Source organism: Fistularia commersonii, chromosome 20, assembly GCF_037954325.1.
Source record: "Fistularia commersonii isolate RoL2024-O1a breed Wild chromosome 20, RoL_Fcom_v1.0, whole genome shotgun sequence".
NCBI lineage: Eukaryota > Metazoa > Chordata > Actinopteri > Syngnathiformes > Fistulariidae > Fistularia > Fistularia commersonii.
The window spans coordinates 6,353,460-6,372,326 of record NC_141303.1 but is presented as its reverse complement, the minus strand read 5'-3'; the positions used below and the strand labels follow the sequence as shown (position 1 = coordinate 6,372,326).

General features: G+C 36.3%; 1 protein-coding gene across 1 annotated transcript in view; it reads left to right on the top strand.

Annotated features, from left to right (window-relative positions):
* The window catches only part of LOC147222726 (low density lipoprotein receptor adapter protein 1), a 52,626-nt gene extending 36,738 nt beyond the window's left edge, over positions 1 to 15,888 (top strand). Inside the window, exons 4-10 of the mRNA XM_086167069.1 lie at positions 837 to 951; positions 2,052 to 2,124; positions 3,792 to 3,878; positions 5,038 to 5,165; positions 6,662 to 6,696; positions 11,320 to 11,348; positions 11,770 to 15,888. Coding sequence (XP_086023195.1) covers positions 837 to 951; positions 2,052 to 2,124; positions 3,792 to 3,878; positions 5,038 to 5,165; positions 6,662 to 6,696; positions 11,320 to 11,348; positions 11,770 to 11,816 — 514 coding nt within the window. The 3' untranslated portion in view covers positions 11,817 to 15,888. The remainder of the gene's footprint in view (positions 1 to 836; positions 952 to 2,051; positions 2,125 to 3,791; positions 3,879 to 5,037; positions 5,166 to 6,661; positions 6,697 to 11,319; positions 11,349 to 11,769) is intronic.
* Positions 15,889 to 18,867: the final 2,979 nt, after the last annotated feature.

The window sequence follows — 18,867 nt, the reverse complement described above, 5'->3', positions numbered from 1 at the left end:
TGTGTGACTCTTATTGAGTTTCTACACAATTGGATTTCTCAAAACAAAACAAAAGCAAACAAGCTAAAAAAACAAAAAAACTCAGATATTGGAACCAGGGGAGAAGCTGCGTGACTGGCGGGGATGAGGTGTCAGGCTGAGTGTTGTAGCAGCAGATATGAATTCACAAAGCCAAAGTATTTCCATTCACAACTGAAAGCGGAAATTCATTTTTAAATTTTTTTGAATATATCCAAGCCCTAAGAAGTGAACATCTCAATAAATGATGCATGCCTCCGGAAGGATTGTAATGATCAAACTGTTTTTCTTAGTACTTTACAGTGATGTGCTGTAAGACAAATAGCTCAAAACACAGGGGAGCAGTGTGTCATTTTTGCATGCTTCAATTTTCTGAAAATCAAAACAGTCCCAAAATTGTTAGTAATTGCTTTTCTGCATTTGGTATCTCCGCTGTTTATTGCGCAAGCTGAATTAAATACAATCACCTTTAGTATAACGTCAATCGTAAACTGAGAGACTGCATGCTGGAGAAAACTGGAACGCTAAAGAATGAAGCCTCTCCTGCAAATAAGCAGCTACCTATTTGTCACTCCCTGCATCTAACCCCATGAGAGATGGGACTTCAACAAAATATTCATAACTACCCCTCTTATCCTGCTGATTCACTATGAATGTCTTTATGCAAAACATTGAGCACAAAGGCAGTCATGACTTATGACCAATGGATGTACAGTATGTGGCTTCTTGAAAAAAATTGAGTTTGTTGTGCATAATTACGTCTCTTGTCAACAGGCCCTGTCAAGAAACAATTTGATGTTAATCACTTCATCTTGCAGAATTTCATACTGCACAGCGGATAAAACTCAGGACAAGGTCTTCGCCTACATCTCCCAGAGTCAGTTCAATGAGACACTGGAGTGCCATGCTTTTCTCTGCCAGAAGAAGAAGATCGTGAGTGTCCTCCAGAGTTATCTTTCTTCTGAATGTATTCTTCTTGAAATATTGGGACCACATTGTCAGACATGAACAGGTCATTAAGTCAGTGTGTTTGAGGATTGAAAATAAGGGTTTGAGACAGCTAGTGCTATCATTTGTTGAAAGCACATGGCGCCATCTTGTGGTAATTTAAGTTTCGTAAACAATGTCAAATAGACAGTAGTTTGTTTTTCTAAGATACATTAACTAAGAGCCTGAGTTAAATTTTCAACAGAAATTATAATCCTTTGGTTGATAATGTATATGCTGAGTGTAACAAGTATGTTAATTAACAATTTTTAATTGTTAGTATAATGTTAGTATAAGAATATTAAATGCTACTGGCATGGAACAGCCCCTTTTCCAAGGTAAAGGTCATTTTCCTCCCCAGTGCATTAGGTAACAACTTCTTTGCAGGTATATTTTCTAAATGTTAGTTAATTGAGGTAAAGTTCCTGGTAAGGACTCATAAAATGATGCGCATTAGATAATGATTAGAGGCTTATTAATATAATTTACTGCATTATCCTTTTTAATATAAGGCATCATTCAGTGCTTATTAGAAAAATGTTTATGTTTATAAATGTTGAAAAATGTTTAGCCAGCTTTTCACTCGGTTTAGTAACACATAGTTACTAAGTTACTCATTGAGTCTCGCGATCAAAATAATGGAAGATTGTTGAATAATTTCATATACAGATCTTAAATATACTTTAACCCTCTATGCTTTTTGGATTTTCCTGATTTTATCTATCTATTTTTTTTTTTTTCTCTTGAAATTCAAGTGCAAGGCACAGTGCATTGTAAAATTGTTCTTCTTTTTTTAGATTTAAAAAGGCATTTGTATAAAAGGACCGGGCTTAGTTTTGTGATGAGGAATTTCAGAAAAAAAGGCTTTTACACACAGGGGAAACCAAACCTCAGCGATGAACAAATGTCATCTTTTTAAAATAGATCTTTATTTCCATTCACTCTCAATAAAAGCAATCAGCTCCAATATGTCTGCAATGAAAGGGAAAAGTCCGAATTTAGTCATGTGACTCTAACCTGCCCCTTCTCTTGTCATCCGCCTCCAGGCTCAGGCTGTTACATTAACGGTAGCACAGGCTTTTAAGGTGGCCCTAGATCTGTGGGAGGTTGCTCAGGAAGGTGAGTTCATGGAGCTGCTGAAAGGTGAAATCTCTCCCTTTGAACCTAGCAGGCAAGGTGTAATCCACCCAGCATGTCTGTGATCAGATTAAATCAGAATTAGATTAATCTCACTGTCGGGGTAACCCATTTGCCGCCAGTCGGCTAAGGATTGCTTACAAAACTGGCGCTTCATCCACACACTCATCTGATATTTCAGACATGAAAAATAAATGGGCATGGATATAGAACTCTGACAGTATTAGTTCATGAAGACAGGAATTCCCAAGTGGTTGGCTTTTGCTGAAGACGTTTGAAAATAACATCAAAACAAATTACTACTGTTTTAAATCTAAATCCTGACTACCAAAAAAAAAAAAAAAAGTCTGCTGCTGAAAAAAATCACACGCCTCAGCCAAGTTCACTCAATACACCCTTCTGAACATCCTTTTGGTCTTTTTATTATAAATCATTATGACACTGCACACAATCGGCACCAAAGACAAAGGGAAATGTTGTCAAATGAAAGGATTGAAATCGATATCAAACAGTTTAGCTTCCTTGAAAAATAAAAGTTTTGACCCACTGGCCCATTTGTTGCTGGCCTCCTCTTTCTTTTCCTCTGAAATCAAAAAATACATATTTGGTCTTCTTACTGATTGGTAAAATAATTCAACCTCTTTCAAAGACTGAGTTATTGCCTCAGTTCATCAGAGCAATAACAGTTGTGTGTTCAGCAAGTCCTGTTCAAGGCAAGACAATGATACATATAACCAGCGGTACACAGTGTGTATTTAAGTTGTGAGTTAAAAAGTGTAGTTGAGTAAAAGGTGCCGGAGGACTAAGATTTTTTTAACTGTACTAGAAATCGTGTACAGATGACTGCAAACACTTCAAAGTGTGAAATAGACCGAAGAGAGCCCATGTGATCCTTTCCAAGTATTTCAAGTGTGATATCACAACTAAACGGTGTCAGATTAATAAGCCTGCTACATTGCACGAGGCGACAGACAGGAAGGACAGACAACATCCAGCCCCTGCACTCTCTTCCGTCTCCTTCTGACCTTGAAACTGCTCATGGGTTGCAAAAGCTGGACTGCAGCCTTCAGAAGCCAGCGTGCTCCGCTAGAGGACGAACGTTCAGATTTATCCCGACTCGCTAGGAAACCTTGTGTCTCATTTTATCCCTGTAACAGCTGTTACTTGACATATAACTAGTAAATGAATTCCGAAGTTGTGTTACAATCTGACATTATGTCCTTTAACTCTCTCTTTGATTGTGCTCCAAACCTTTTCAGCAATTCTAATACCGTGGCTGCCGCTTCAGAATTAGGTTTCTCTCTGATAATGTCGCCCCCAAGCTTTACGATGAGAAGCGGTGGCTGACTTCGTAAAAAATGAATGGGTCGCTTTGTAAGATATACTGTGCGGGTCATTTCTGTCATTTTATATGCAGCTCTTGCTCCCTCCACACATTTTACAAGTTAGCTATAATAACATAGTCTTAATTGTTATCGGCCGCTCCTAGTTATAATGATAAAAACTGTGTTAAATAATACCACATTACAGCCCAAATTAAGCTATCTTACCCTAATTTATTGAATTTGGAAACAACATGCAGCTACGACCGAGCTTCTTCTGATACTAAAATGACAGCCTTTTTGAATTTTAATTTCCTTTGTATGCAGACAAAAGTAAGAAGGCGAGGACCTGCTGTTCTTGTGCGGCGAGCAACGGTCAAAGAGAGACAACAGAGAGCCAGTGTTTTCCAGCAGGTGAGTTTAATCTTTGCTTTTCAGATGCCATTAACCTTCTTCAGGCAGATGTTGCAGATTTGCGACAGCCAAATATCAGATTTTTCCTGCAACTACAACTTAATTTGAGCCTGAGAGGGTTAATGCTGTTGGTTTTATGTGTTTCGCCAACAGTTAAAACAATTAGTCGTATTGATAATAACAACTTCACAAACCGTGATGTTTCAATATCACTGCAAACCATTTATTGCTTTTACTCCATAAGTATTTCAACTTATGTCCCTATTAGGTTAATGAATAATGTTTTGTTTTTATGTGAAGTGAATGACCTTCCAAGTACACACATATATGGAAAGTTTGACCAAAATAAAATATTGTGGTGATCCCTCTATAATGTATAGCTTTTGGGATTTTTTTTTTTTTCCTTTTGCTGAGATAATTTTCCTAATCTGGTTTTATAAAAATGGCAACAGCTGTCAGATGTGAATGTGAACGATACAGACCCATCAATTTCCAAAGGTCAGGATTAAGTACCCATTACAATTGTCATTTATAAGACAACATTAAAAACACCTTCTCTGTTGTGGTGCGTTCATGCCTGTACTTATGTACATTCACTAAAAATTGAAGTGAACCCTATCATTTATCAGACTAATGGGATATTTCGCATAATGATCTGTAACTCATTAGCCATCCCAGGAAGCAGCAGGTTTTACTGTAGAGCTGTGACATTTATAGGTCAAAAGTGTTTTCCTCCCCCTGGAGGGTTGAATAGTCTGCAAAATGAAACTTAATCATCCTGTCAGTTTGTTGTCAGTCCAGGCCCATCCCTTCCTGGCTTCTTTCAATTAAAAATTTGTACTGGTAGTTGCCAGAAGAAGGGGGGGGCAAAAAAAAAATGCTGTGAAAGCATGAAGGACCTCTGAAGTAATAGAGAGACATGTGAATATTTAAGAGATTATTTAAATTCCGTCTTTAGCTGGCAAGCTGTAAGCGCCACAGGCAGGGATTGATGCTTCACCTTTGTGTCGCTGCAGTTTAAAAGACCAAGCTGACTTCTCTTTTCTGTGTCACTGCTGTCATGAATTTGTTTCTGCATGTCCCTGTTCTTGCTTCTGTCCCCACACTACTATTTTTGACCCCTTCCCTCCTTACTTACTGCGCCCGCTGGATTTCACAGATTCAGAGGCACATAAGCCTTTTGGGACGGAGGAGAAGCTCCGAAGGCCATTTTTCTCCGCCTCAATCAGTTCCCCTTCACCTCGTAGTAACCCTACTCGGAGGCGACCGATGAAGCATGACTCCTGGGTAGGTCACGTGGCCGGCCTCCAAATAGTGGACTGTGCTGAAATAGTAATTTTGTCTGTTGCATTGCAGTTATATTACTATCCTGATTGTTAAGGGGAAAAAAATGAGCTAAATAAATCACAAATATTATTTAAATCAAAAAAAAAAAAAAATCCAATATACTGACACAACGCTGTTTGTTTTGAGGCACTCCTAAGACCAAACAATATGTAGTTCACTTGTAATTACACATATTCCCATTTTCATTTGGACATTTGAAGTCTACAATTCATGAATAATTACATATTTTTGATTCAAGGCCCGAGAGTTGCATACCCCCTCGACAGAGTAACACATAAACAACATAAGAAAAACATTGAAAAAATGAACTGAATGCAGAAAATTATATTTTACCCAGTCATCCTGTGACCTTCAGGTAGATCCTGGGTGTATCCAGGGATACAAGCCCTTATTTATTGAACCTCAACAGACAACATCCTGTTAATCCAATTCAATTTAATTACATTTGGAAAATTTGGTTTGTCCCTAAAGGGCAACTGTAACTCACACAAAATAATAACCATTTCATACGATAACAGATATCTTTCCAAGAATCTTAATAGGAACAACAGGAGAAACAAGAAAATAGGCATTTTATAATAACAGGCATTTTACAAAACCTCAACACAGCAACATAGACCTATTACATATACATGTACATTATTATGTATAAATCTACAATAAAAGTTCCTCTCTACATATTAACTTTGTGCAAAAGAAAGGGAGTTCAAAATTCAATCAACCATGTAATATGTGTGAAAATATTTACCATACATGCATAAGGCAAGTACTAAAAGGTGTTTACCAGAGGATTTATTACAGCAAAATCAAATCCTGTTTGCAGGCCTCTGGCTATTAGAAGTTAATATTATTTATTTTATTTCTCACCAATATTAAACATGATCCCTAATTATAGAATATTAACGGAGCACTGGGTTTGTACATTTTTTAGTTGACAATACAGCTGCATCATTTTCAGTCTGTTCATTTTTGCATATTTACCACTAGATGGCAATATGTTTATTTAAATGTGTGCGGCTGCCTGCTCCCGCACAGAGGGGATCTCAAGAGCTCTGCTTGTCATATTTATATGTTCATGAACATTTTACAAACTGTCCCCTCCAATAATCAATCACATCTTATAGTACACATCGATTTTAATCCTTGGATTTTTTTATTCATACATGAATTTGTTATTACTAATAATGATTATCTATTAGTATGCAATAAATTGGAACAAAAGCAATATATCATATATCTGTCATATATCTGGTATATTCAATACAAATGTGTCCTTTTGATCTAAATCAGACATTTGCATATATGTCTGTATTTTGTGTATTCTATTGATTTTATTTTTTTATATATATCTATATCTATATATAGATATATATATATACAGCTTAAAGGAATGAAATGTAAGCGTCTATTGATCCATGTTTTTAATATCTCAACAGGATGTGGAGGATGGTCTTGAAGACACGTTCTCAAGGTAATCTTAATATATCGAGATAACTCAGGCATACTTTTTCATCTATACAAGAATACTGGAGTATTTTGCAGAAAATAAACGTCAAATTGTTCCTCCACAAATATATCTCAAGTACTACAATCTGAGCGCAAATGTATCACAAATTCAATTCTGCTGACAGGCCCGCTGAGAATGTGCGCTGTGAATGTTTGCTAATGCTTCCAGCAATTGGCAAAATCTGTCATAACATATTTGAACATGGTTGTATTGTTCCTTTGGAAAAAAAAAAATCCACTTCCGAAAATACTTGCGCTGCAATTTGATTTTAGCCGCTCTGTTTCGTGTATCCAGTAAACACACAGCAATTGCAGAGTGTGTTTTGAAGCTTTGTTGTGCTTCTAAAGCAAAGTGGGATGATTTGAGGCAATTTAAAACATAAGCAGCTACTTCCCCCTCATTAAAACTGCAAAAAAAAAGCAGCGGTGATGCAACCCATCTTGAAGTAGTGATTTTGACCTCCGGCTACTATAACTCAATTTGAATAAAAAAAAAAAAAAAAAGACTCAAATATACAGGAATATAATTACAGGAATATTTTTATTTTTTGAATATCATGTAATTTTACCAAATTCAATCCCAAGTGACTGTGTTGCACCCAAATGAGTCTTCATAGAAGCATTGGAAACCTGATATGAGGCTGTTTTCCTGTCTTTTTCAGTGTGGCCTTATTTTCAAGAATGTCACTGAAAGTGTTAATATCCAATGACATTTTATTTACTAAAGGTCATTGGTTAGCTTTATTGTGACATTATAATTCCTTGAAAAAATCATTTGAGTGGAATGACTAACAGAAGGACACGGGAGCAGAGTAGGTGTTTCTTTATTCTGTTTATCATTTCTATTTTGATAAATCGGTAAAAGGACTCACTTGAAATTTAAGGCTATGAAAGATCTGGCATCAAGGCATCAAGCTGGTGTTGAAATACAAATTTAGGTCGGGGTTTAGACTTCAACTAAGTTTTAATTTATCATTTTCACACAACTATTGTCACTAAAACCATTTGAAAGCAGGGTTCTCTTTGACTCAGTTATCCACAGTATTGTAAAGTCATTTGTTGATATACTGCTCCAGGTTGTTTTTGCGAGATTTAGTCTGAATGATGCGAAAAACTGCAGTACAAAGTGGTCACTATGAATTATAAGGATCTTGAAATCATCAGATTTTGAGGCTCGGATACCGTTTTACTGGTTAAAGCAATATGATGCCGCATTTTGAGTTCAAAACGGGAACTTAATGATACTAACAATATAATGATGATAATAAAAGAAGACGAATGGCACATTTTTTCAGTCATTCTCTGCAAGTCCTGTCACTAGTTGTCCTGTATTTAGACAGTACAGATGTCATGAAAGAAGATAGAATTCATGCATTCAACATACTTTTTGAAGGAAGTGTCTGCACATCTCCAGGGCTGGTTTCAAGATGTCGCAATAAGGAAGTCATAGTCAGTATTTCAAGACACTTCCTGTTGTGACTGAGGCACTGTTGCTGCTACGTGTTTGGAAAATATCTGACCTTTGAAGAGGAAGTTCGCCTCCAGGGCTCTTTTAGCACAAGAGTTGTCAGACTTTTCCGGTTCCAACTTCTAACAAATCGACGTATAGAAAACACATGACCATCATCCTTGTTAAAACTTTTGTCATTTGTTTTTGTCTTTTAAGAGCCTTAGCAATGTATTTCAACAAAGTATGAATTTTCAAAGGTTTCATTTCTTGTTTGAATTAGAAATTACTCCCTTGTTTATCACAAGTAATCTGATAAATCGTAGGTTATGCACTTTTGAATTTTAGCTGAAAGCACCTATTGACAAATAAATTCAAAATGAAAAAAAATCATCAAAGAATAAAAATAAAGAGATTTATGTAATTTGCAGTGAGGAATTTCTTGCAAATTTTAAATGATTTCCATAAATGATCTTTTTTTTAAGCATTCACCCACCTTCTTTTAAAATCCCAGGCAATTCTGTATGTTCCTACATAGACATCTCTCAATAATTGCCACTTTCTCTCATACACATTTGATTTGTCTAAGGCGTCCTGTACTTCAGCAGCATAGGCTGATCTAGCAGGAGGCAAATGAAACTTAATGAGTTTCCATCTCTCTGATGTACTGGAAACTGAAGGATCATTCAGAACTACAGAACACACTGCACCAAGAGTCATAGAGAGTTGGGATATAGTTGCTGGGATGTCAAAAGAGAAAGAAAAGTCTGCAAAAAGTGTGTGTATGTGTGTATATGTATATATGTGCAGTGTATATATATATATATATGTATATGATTTTATGTGGGTATATATATATAATTTATCTCAGACATGTTATGGTGAACCAAGAGAACAACTGACCTGTTTTCAGTATGATAAGAAAAGGAGAGAGAATTGTATTTTCCCCATAATAAGTACTAAAGGCTTTATTTGGGGCGGCCCCTCCTAGTGTGTTGAAGTGTTGTTTAGCAATACACTGAACCCCTAACTGCTCCCGTGACGCTGGTCGTTGGAAGCCAACTGCTCATGGTGGATTAATTGTAGAGAACTAATTTCCCCATGGGGATTAATAAAGGATAAATTATTATTATTCAAATATAACAAAAACAAAGGTTTGAAAATGTATTAAAAATTCCTCAAAAAATATCTGGATTTCTTTTTTTCTGGCCTGATTGAGTGTGACCACTTAATATCCACTCATGCAAGCAAAACACTGAGACTCAAAGAGAATATTTTCATCAGATGATTCCGATCCATATAATTCAGTACCCGAGTATTTTCAATAAATACCGGACTTGTTCTTATGACATTTGTTGGATTCACATTTTAGTTCAGTGGCCAGCAGTTTGATATAATGTGGGCTCCATCTGAAGATGGAAATTTAAACTGCTGAATAGTAGCTTCAGTGTATTTCTGTCAGAAGATGGAGCGATTATATTGATGTCATTTGGATTGTCTGTGTCGGGACCGAGAGGCAGGGTAACCTGTACTCACAGCATTGTGTTGGCAATTGAGGCTGTTTTTAGGCTGTTCTGGGGAAAAAAAAAAAAAAGATGGCTCATTTTAAACACTATTTCATTCTTTCCTTTTCTTTCCCTCTGACTCTTTGAGTTTTACAAATACGCAAGGGAACAAATGGTAGTAACAAAAAATGGGATTCACTTGTTTAATGGCGTTGGGAAATCAGGCAGCTACCTTCTTTGCAGTTTTGGGTCAATTCTATGAACACACAAAGGCTTGCAAATTTTAATATAAAAAGTGTCATATTGGAAATACTGAATACTGTGGCTCAATTGGAGATATCCTGTGGAGTTATTTTCATCGTGTCTGTGGTCTTTCCACCTTAAAACATAAGTCCTTGAAAAAGGGAATGGCTGATGCTTTCACCAATTGGCACATTTTGTTAAAATGGGATGAATTAAACTGTTGAATGTGTGTAAGACTGTTTAAATTCAGTGTGACATCGCAGTTAAAGTGCATATGATGTAACAGCTGGCTTAGGCCCATGGTACCCCGAGCCACCTAAATAATTTACTGTCATCTAAAATGTAGGGATCTTTTTTTTTTAACGTAATGTACTTTGAATGTCTCTGTGCGGGCTGGCTCCTGGGCAGGGACACCACAGACTGCTATTGATTCTTGATTTTGTCATTTTTGTAAAAAATATATTTATTTTTCTTGTTAGACTTTAACTCTAAAAACAGCATTCAGTCTGATATACTGTATTTGTGTATTTACAAGGACATTTTATTTTGTATTTCTGTAGCTCTCAGGTTGTTTTGCAGACATACAGCCTGAACAATGATCAATAGATCCCAAACACTACTATTGGTTGGATATTGGCGTTGCAAAGATCAGATAGAACATCTCAAATGAAGAACATCTCATCATCAAATGAAATGGTCAATTTTTCTTTGCACCCAAACAACGCTTCAAAAGGACTGTCTCTTAGCAACAAGCAAGCAGTTTACAAAACAGTTGTCAAGTGACATGGTTGGTGGATAAGGATGCCTATAGGTTGACTATATATAAGCAATAAATATTTATTTGTATATCTAAATATATTTTTGTAGAAAAAATGAGAAGATATATTATTTTAATTATATTTATGTATGTTGGTAGAGAGCAAGGAATCATTATTAAATTATTGACTATAAATGTATTACATTCCTGACATAATCCTAAACATCCATTACATGTTTTTTCATTCCTTACAAGGGTTACTGGACAAAGGCTAACATAAATACGACAAAAATTGCATTTTTGCCACTGGCCTCCGGCTGATGTCGCACAAAGACAAACTCAAGTCTGAAATCACAGACTTTTGTTTGTTGTTTTTTCCTTTTTTTCTTTTCTTCCCTGTAGGCTTAGCGTGATTGACAGTTGAGAATATTTAGGAGCTGTGATGCTCAGCAAGAATTGCTAGTGCTTCTGGTTGTGTCAGTGCCTCGCAGCACCTACCAGGAGGGAGGAATTGGAGGAGGTTATGTGACTGTACTTTGGGTCTGCAGTCATTTCGTGACTCCTTTATCTCACTCTGTGCACAAGAGAGACCTGGATGATGTACTGATGAACATTTTCTTTATACATTACATGCAGCAACATGGAAGTAGAGGAGATGGGCACTGGTAAGTCATGTTGTATGAGTATACATTGAGGTCACCCATATATTAAAAACAATATCACAATTCTGATGCATTGAGAACTTCAAATATTTAGCCAAAATGAGTCACATAATTACTTTAATTAAGAAAACACATAACTGATGCCACAGTTAGCGGCAAGTTTGACGCAAGTGAGTCTAAAAGAGATATTTGATATGATTGATCTGAATAATCAGATTATTGAAATCAATACTTTGTTGTTATCCAATACTCACCTGTCACTTTTTTTTTTTCTTATGTCCTACTTGTCATTTATATTTCTCAAGATAGTATCATGATACAATTCGGTATCTTCTGCCCATCTTGCCCCCCCCCTTTGTTTTCTTTTAATGTTGGCATGCACTGTAAATCGCTTTCATTCAAGCTGTATTTCTTGCTCTATCAGACTGGCCAAGTCCTGCTCCGAACCCGTCTCTGACAATGCAGCTCTGAGTCTCAACGGGGAACCCACCAGAGCCTGACGTCAGTCTGCGACGACGAGTTTTGAATAACACGCCGAATCTAGCTGTTCAGCCCACATCCCACAAATTTGAGATCACATGTTTCTCCCCAGGACTGACAAAACACACAGGGCAGAATACACATCAACTGGACAGCCGGCCAAATGTATCATACTCCCTGGTGTCCAGCTCTGTTCAGTTTGATATTCAACGGCGGCTGCAGAGAAGTCAGAATGAAGAGCCCAATATTCTTCTCTATTTTTGTGGATTCTCACTAGTCAACACTCAGCTCATACAGTGTAATGATATTTAATTTTTGCCCAATGCGAAACCAATGCACCTACATATTTCAGGATGGACGGTTTTTCAGGATTTTAATGTTTTTGAATAAGTAACACCCTTTGAAAGAAGGCTGGGTAAAGTCAAGGTTTTTTTTTTCATATGAATTTGTAAAAAAAAACACATGATTTTGTTTTATTATCTAGCGAAGACTGGTGAAAGTCTATTCTGAAACTCACTGAATGCTGTTGATAAGCTGCTTTCATTAATGCAGGACCAGCTGCTGGTCTCAGCAGCTTGCCAATTCTTTAGAGTCAAACTAAAAGCTGATGTTGTTGTGAAAACTGCAGGCAGAAAAACCTACAAGATACCCTGTGTTACCTTAAATTAAAATAATTTCCAGCTAGAAAAAGTACCCAAAACATAATGCTCACTATACATAAGTAGTGCATGATTTAAACACAGCCCAAGAGTCACTAGTCACCCTGAAAACCAATCACATGCTGGTTGGCCGGCTGGAAATCACAGTTGTGAAATATGATCTACTAACATAGTGATAAAATGTTTGGAAAACTTTTGAATAATTTAGATCAATTAATAAAAACTTAGTACTAGTGTGAATCCCTCTCCACTTTCCAACTGCATACAAAATCACTTGCTGATTATGATGCTAGAACAGATCAGCAAACTCAACTAGCTAGAGGATGTATATTTCCTGTCTGCAGCTTCCAAGAAATACCCACTGAGCCATTAAAATTTCGGAAATCTGTCATAATTAAGGAAAACGCATAATTTGACAGCCCTATTTTCAGCTGTGATGTTTTAAAATGAAGCCCTCAAGCAACTCTTGGCAAGGAATCGTTTCGCAAAAGGAATGTTAAATATACAGGACAGGAAATGTGTTCAGTTGTCTGACTCAGTCTTTGTCCTAACAGATGCTTGGATAGCTTATGTGCTAGAATCTGGCAAACGGTGTCTCAAAATAATGATAATTTATATCCACCTTTAGCCATCTAGATATGTTCAAGGAACATAACTGGACATAATGCATTGAATGAGTTGCGAAACTGTTGCTTCTCTTCTGGCTCATTTTATGACAAACCTGAAGCAGGTTAAAATCTTTACTTGACAAAATGCTCTGGGGTTGCAAAGCAATCCACATAATGCTGTGTTTATTAAAATCATGTTGAAAACACAACAGTAATTCTAATGAAAAAAAAATAGGACATGAATCCTCATTTCACTTGCTGGGTTTACATTTCACATGTCTAAATATCTCATATTTACTTTATATAATTTTGTGGTGAAATGGATTGTGTTTGTAAGGTAAAGAAAATATAATGGGGTGTGAGCTTGTCTCTTGTCGAGATACACACATTTCCGTAACGATCCATTTCAGTGGTCTTATTTAGACTGGGGCTTGCATTTTCCAAATATTTATAACGCCCATTATCTTCTCAAGCACTGGGGCATCACATCATGTAAAGTCAATATTATTGCCGAGGAATACTGATGCAGAACAGATTTAAGGCTGGGAGGTATTATGCATTGTATTTTTTTATGTCGAAGCGGTGTTCTGTATTTATGTATTATATCATATATGGCAGTTTTTAAAATTATCTTTGTTAGGATGTAAATGTGGACGCATTTGTATGTTTTCTCTTAGCTTAGACAGTTTGTACAATTTTAAATGTATGCGACTTAAACAACTGCAGGAATTTTGAGCATGGATGAACCCACATACAGTGTATGAGCCCCCCTCGGTTTTATATCAGTATTTACATGTCATTTTTATCGTACACTTATCAACAAAACCCTCGTTTGTCCGCGATTTATGCGCCTCAACCTTTTGCTCCATTTCATAGACACACTGTTGCTCTGCTTGGACTATGAATTATTTTTATCCACGGCTCAGATGACGTTTGCTGTCAAGGAGAAATTATGTTGTGACCCAGTCTGGATGAAGTGTTGTTTGTATTCATGGTGAAAGGGGTGGGAGGAAGTGAGAGGCTCTCTATTGTTGTCATGACACCCACTACAGAGTAATTGGAAAGCTTACCAGGTTACCATGGAACTTATGCGCGTTGCTTACATAGCAGTTCCATTGGATTTTTTTATATAGAGGAAGAAACTTGACTGTCTGACCATCCTCTGCACATGTTGGGAGGTCATTGTTGCCAATTTAGTTTCAGCAGCGAAGGTCAGTCAGTTGCACCATCGAAATGTCACACTGTCGGTTTCTCTCCGACATCTTTTCCCCTGATTAGTCACCTCCTCATCCTCCTTACTGACTTCTTAACTTAGTATATCTTCTTCAAGAGTATTCACAGGTGTTTTCAGAAAGATTGTTCAACCAAAAGCACTTCACTCCTTTTTGATCATTTAAAATAGTTGTAGCCGAGCTTCAATTCTCAATGTCTTTTTGAGCTTTTAATTCACATTTTAGATTTCAATTAGCACTTAGAAAAGTATCATTTGCAAAGAAGCACTTGAGTGAGGAAAGGATAAAAAAATGAAAAATATTAAACTGCTGCAAGAAGGGTGCAAAACATCCTATCTACTAAAGTGTTTAGATTGTTCCATAGATAGTCTGTCTCTGTTTGACGGCGATATCACTACTTGTAATACCACTTTTAATTTCCACAACACAGAATGGGTGTTGCTTAAAGTAATGCATTCACTTGGGGACCGGGACTTAGAATTGTATTAATTGATTCTGAGACTAAACCGAAGTTTGAATGATTTACATTACATTACAGTCATTTAGCAGACGCTTTTATCCAAAGTGACTTACAAAAATTGCAATTTACTGTCAAGCTTGTTATAAAATCGTTTTTTTTTTTGTATATTTTTCCTTGTATTAGCCTTGAAAAATGTAGGCTCAATTACCATGACAGTATTAATTTACCTGCGTGTTGCATTTTCTTGGGACTTTTCTTGCGATAAATAAATTGAGTTTTCTGCAACATTGTTCAGATAAAACATATCTCTAGCCGTTCCGTGGAACACTGAATAATCAGAACCATTAAAGTTTGGAGAATGCTGTTGACTAATACACATTGTTGTGTAGTCACGCCCACATACTGGTTTCTCAGATATTGTACAGTTCATTTAGAATTGACAAAAAGCAGTCATAATGTTCTTATCCCAAATGAATCAGTCGACTCGGTGACGTTGACACATTTAAAGCAACAGAGCAGGATGAGGCAGATGAATATTGGTATTGGAAAAGGAAATTGTAATCAGTAGGAGTTGGATACAGACTTAAAAAAAACGGTTTTGTACACTCAAGCTTTTTTCTATATGTTTTTTTTCCCCCCATTGTCAGAAATTGAGTTAAAGTTTTTGCATGTCATGTTATCACGACTCAGCCAGCCTCCAGGAAGACTTCTTGAAGTTAGAGCCAGTATTGTGGAAATGACATACTGATATGAGCTGGAGTGCAGTACTATGGCAGAGCTTAGAATTTATAACAAAAAAAAAAGAGGAAAAGATGAACTGCCTCTGGATATATGACTGGGGAAATTTAATCTAGAAAGCACTGATTATAAATCAGCCAGTGACAATAACATTTTACCTTGTTAAAACATAACATAATATAACAAAAAATAATATCTTCAGGTGGAAACATAGACTATAATCTCAGATGAGATGCCATTATCCAAATTAACCACTGACGTTTACACTATCACTTTACTTTTTAATGAAGGTGCTTATTTTCTATCTATGCAATGAGTGGGTTTCAAACTGTAAGCTGTAAAAAAAAAAATGTGTACAGACTTTGAAAACTGTTTGGTTTGTTACATATTTATGTGTAATAAATTACTTTGTAGAAATACTCAATGCACTGTTCCTTTTATATTATGTTGTTTTGTGCAAAGGTTAGCATTGACACATACATGACAACAATAAAGCAGTGCCAGACAATGTATTCAATAGGTTTCCATAAATGCTTTATATTTTCATCAATAGTGTGTTTCAGCAAATCATTTGCAAGAAGACCACATTAATGAACCAGAACTCAAAGACAGTCTTCGAGTATCCCTTCAATTTTCCCATTTGTTACGGCCCTTCTGGTGATCCGTCAGGAACAATTGCGCGTAAATTCGAATCTAAATCCATAATGTTTTCCACTCAATCATCTTTCAGCTCCGTCTGGTTCCTGCAGAACAAGGACATTCTCTTGTTCGCTTGTCTGACTGGCACAGTCACATTGATTTTTCTTCTTCAGTTTGCTGCTAATGGCAAGAATTTCCATCTCACAAGTTTTCTCACTACCTCGAGTTCAAGCTCTGCGAAAGGAATGAACATATTTCAATCAATCTTGGATGTTTTCTGCGAAGCCAACATGCAAATTTGTGCACCTTGAAGTCTGTGGAATTGTTTGCATTTTTACTCCTGGGCAGTTTCCCGTGCATTTGGGATTTTTGTTGTTGCAGCTGTCAGACTTAGAGGGTTAAACTGTGAAATCACTTGAAAGCACTAGGTATTATACAAATGGAAGGAAACTGATTATGGACATGGTTAAATTAAGATGTTTCAGCAGAAAAAAAAAAAAAAACATTGCAAAATTCTAGTTGTACAAACAAGTTACATCACGTCTAAAAATTTTTAAAATAGAATTTAGAGCTCAATTGACCATTACTATTTCGAATGCACCAATTGCAGTTAAATCACATCCAAAGAGCTAATTTAATCAATAAAGAATTGAAATAAATGGACTAAAACCAAACCAAATCCTCATGAAACCAAAACAGAGATGCATCAAATTGGAAACAAGCAACTATTTCCCTCCATCTTATCTTAAGATGTCAAATAATTTCTTCAGAAACAATTTGAAAGTTGATAAATGTTCAAATAATTTTATTTCTTCTCTGATGCTACTTATAAATATGTTTCTGTTTTGTTAATGTCTAAAATATTCTGTCATTTCTAATGGAGCAGTTCTTTTCAAGTCATGTTCATTGAAAATGTTGGAAAGGAAAATGTTGTTTTACTGTTTTCATTCATTACAAGTAATAACATTAAAATAAATATAATGTAGAACAGAGGCTATAGACCAAAGATAGTTACTTTTTTTCTACATTGACCTGTCATTTTGATTGAAGAATTAGATGGGTTTAATAATGTCTCAGATTTAAGGACTTCTTTAATTACATTCATTAGCAGCAAGACAGATGAGTCATATTGGTTTTTGATTGGTGATTGGTACAATCCTTAACAGCTGTCTTATTCATAGCTGTAAAATCTGACGTTTGCAGGGTTTGTGTGCGCTATAATTAGAAGTTCTGAATCACTGAACTGCTATTGACAGCGCTTGTGCTGCTGCATCTGCGTGCTGTTGCATTTCACTGTTTTGGTGAAAACAATTCATGTTTTAAATGGTCTTGATATCGACCCCCTGGATCAATACACTGCTGGAGTTGCTGAATCAATGACATGAATGTGCCTCGCTGTTTTCCTCAGCTATTTTGCTAACACGACAAACAGCCCACCTGCATGCGGTGCCTAGAGTAGCTTTACTTGTCGTGAATAAGAGTTTTTCAATAACAAATAGCTCAATCTAAAGCTACTGGACCAGTAAGATTAATTCAGGGAAGGTAGAGAACAAGACGAAAAGAACATATTTTGGCAGATAATCTTTCTCATTCTCAAAACTTATTAATGAAGCACAAAGTAATCGTCTCTACCCGTTTAATGCTGATTTGGGGTTTTATAGGGAACTTTTCCCGAACATTTTCCCAATCAAATGTATCTACCGTGTTTAATACTCTGCAAATGAACAACTCCTCTCGTATTTATAACCGTCATTTATTGTAATTGGCTATTTAACAGAAATTGAACAGCCTCAATACCTAATGATAAGATGTTCCTTAATATTGTACTATTTGATATTAAGAATATTTGTAGTGACATGGAACAGTGTTTGCGTACCCCATCAAAAAGCCCCTGATAAAAAGAAAGAATCATCACTGAAAGAATCATCGTTTCACGCCGACTCTTTGAAAAGTCGTCCTCTCTCTCTAAAACAAGGAATGGTCACCCTTGATGCTGGTAGCTTGCCTCTCTCAAAATCATCAGATACATATTCAAAAAGATTCAAAAGCTGTTCATGTTCACTCTATGGTAGAAACATACGCCGTGACATTAAATAGCAATCTGAAACCACAGCAGGACAAAAGAAAAGTCACCAAACAGAGGCTACTTGAGAGAAATACCCTGTACATGAAGGAAAAAAAGTTTCACTAATTGCACAAACGGACCATAGTGTCGACTGCTGGCTGACCAGTAGAAACACAATAAAACGCAGCTTTAAACATGCTTGTAGAATGTTGCTCAGATCGAGTCAGTTGAGCTTCCTGGTCCCCTTCATCCATCATGTCTTGCCAGAGAAACAATGGATGAATAGTTGAAGGGCTGAACCGACATCCAACAATGTAGTTTATAGGTAACTTTCATGTTAGAATACAATAACAGAGGGTACTGGAATGAATTGTGATTAATTGTATTAATTAGCTGATTTAGAAAACAAGATTAGTTTACATTCTTCTACCACTATACATAAAAGGTAAGAAAAAGAGTAGATACTTGAAGCATTGTGATTACCTTTTTCCAATAAACTATTATGACTGTAAATCACATCGTCCAACCAGATTCTTTTTTGCTGTAAAAATAGTACGTCTCAGGAGTCACATACTATTCTACAAAGAGCTACTTCTCTATAATTGCACTTTCGATGGGAGTCAATCTGGTTTAAAAGGCCA